The 1,789-nt window shown below is 32.2% G+C and overlaps 1 protein-coding gene across 1 annotated transcript in view; it reads left to right on the plus strand.

The window, feature by feature from the left end:
* Positions 1–863: 863 nt before the first annotated feature.
* Positions 864–1,789, plus strand: part of ENAH (enabled homolog (Drosophila)) — a 45,297-nt gene continuing 44,371 nt past the window's right edge. The window contains exon 1 of the mRNA XM_015417312.1: positions 864–910. Coding sequence (XP_015272798.1) covers positions 864–910 — 47 coding nt within the window. The remainder of the gene's footprint in view (positions 911–1,789) is intronic.

Below are 1,789 nucleotides of genomic sequence, written 5' to 3' on the forward strand. Positions count from 1 at the left end.
CATTTATTTTCAAGTAAATACCTCTGATAATTCCAGTTATTTTGTGTGTGAGAAGAGGAGAGAAATGTTGAAACAAAGACCCTGTGACTCCTGGAAGAAAGCTAAAGAAAAGGAATTGTTCAGCTACTCACTTGCATTTGTAGAGACCTTACCTAACATGAAGTTGTAATACCATCTTAAAATCATAATAAATCAATTTTTTTCATAATAACACATTTTTCTGGAAAATAGCATAAATATCAAGCTTGTTGATGGTTTAAGGATTTTTTTGTAGTTCTAATTAAGTTAATGCTTTAAAATGATTGACAAGTTGATCAAATCTTGTTTTCTTTTTGTGACTGGTCAAATTGCTAACCCTAGACAAGGCAGATATGTAGCTAGTAGCCAGGGTGAGTTCTGAAAAGGCAGTGATGGTTGGAAAAGAAAATAGACTGAAGAGCAAAAGAATAAGTTAAACTATCTATCAAGGCTGTTCTTGAATTTTGCCTATATGAGCATGAAGCCTTTCCTTTCCAGAGTATCAATTTTGAATTTATGCCTTTATGACCTGCCTGTGAAGAAACTTATTAAATTTGAAAGTGTGCAATAGGTTGTGTAGAAGTTTCCCTCACTGAATCTGCTTGAGTTTTGTTATTAGTCTGCTACATTTTTAGAATGGGTTCAGGAAGGAAAGAATTATAGCATAAGGCTAACCTTTCAGCTGTATGTTTATTTTAGGGAACAGATGCGTTCTTTCAAGACTACTCTCTGACTTAATTAGAAATTGGAGCATTGCTTTCAAGCTTCTAGTCTAGTTCTGCTCTTGAGAAATTTGTGTGAAATACCTGTTGCACAGTTATACGTTAACCATGAGATTTTTAAGAATGGCTGACATAGAAAAGCAAATAATTATGCAGCTGCCTACAGCAATGTAAGTACATGTCAATAGCTTTTGTTTGTGACAGAGTTGAACCATTATTTCCTATGATGGTATTTAGAAGACTCTGTTTTGGATATTACTGTATACTAAAAGTTGTTCAAATTTTTATTTAGATTATATCTTAGGGGAAAATGCTAGTTTTTATAGTGAAATATCTTGTATGTTACTAAATTTTGTATGCTAATTTTGTTTGGAAAGCCAGTGATTTTTGTTCTTTTAAATGTCTTGAGAAAGTAGCATATTTCAGTTAACTGTTCATTTTTGTCATTTGTTACTAAATCCAAGTTAGTAATGTATTAGCAAAAATTAATTCTCCCATCACAGTTTCATACCTTCAGTTTACACTGTTTCATTAGTGGAGAACTGAAATGGCTAAGGACATTTTCAAAAAGTAATTTAACAAATCCAAACCAGACTGTTCTAGTACCGTGGATTTATTTTTTGACTGAAAGAAGTAAAAATCTGTGTGTGGAAAATTTTCAAGATTTCTCCAGTGTATTCTCCTTGAGGAGGCTGTAGTGCTTGAAGTAATATAGTCTAAAATCAGTCTTCCTGTCTGCAAGTTACGATTTTACAGTGTTTTTAATTACTTATTGCTGTAGAGTTGATTTCTGCAAGAACTGAAAAGAAGGGTATGAACTTTAAGTGATACCAAGCTTTGTTTTGCTGAATCAGCTCCTAAAATTACGAAGGGAGAATGAAAAGTATTAAAATCAGTAGCATGTTTCACATTTCAGGAGAGGAAAATGCCTAATACAGTAATGGTTAAGCAAAACAGACTTAGTGGGATGCTTAGAATCATGACTTGAATAAATGATAATAAAATCTTATTTAATTTGTACTTAATTTATGGGATTTACTACAGTATTT

This window comes from Gekko japonicus, unplaced genomic scaffold, assembly GCF_001447785.1.
Source record: "Gekko japonicus isolate JY-2015 unplaced genomic scaffold, Gekko_japonicus_V1.1 scaffold1983, whole genome shotgun sequence".
Taxonomy (NCBI): domain Eukaryota; kingdom Metazoa; phylum Chordata; class Lepidosauria; order Squamata; family Gekkonidae; genus Gekko; species Gekko japonicus.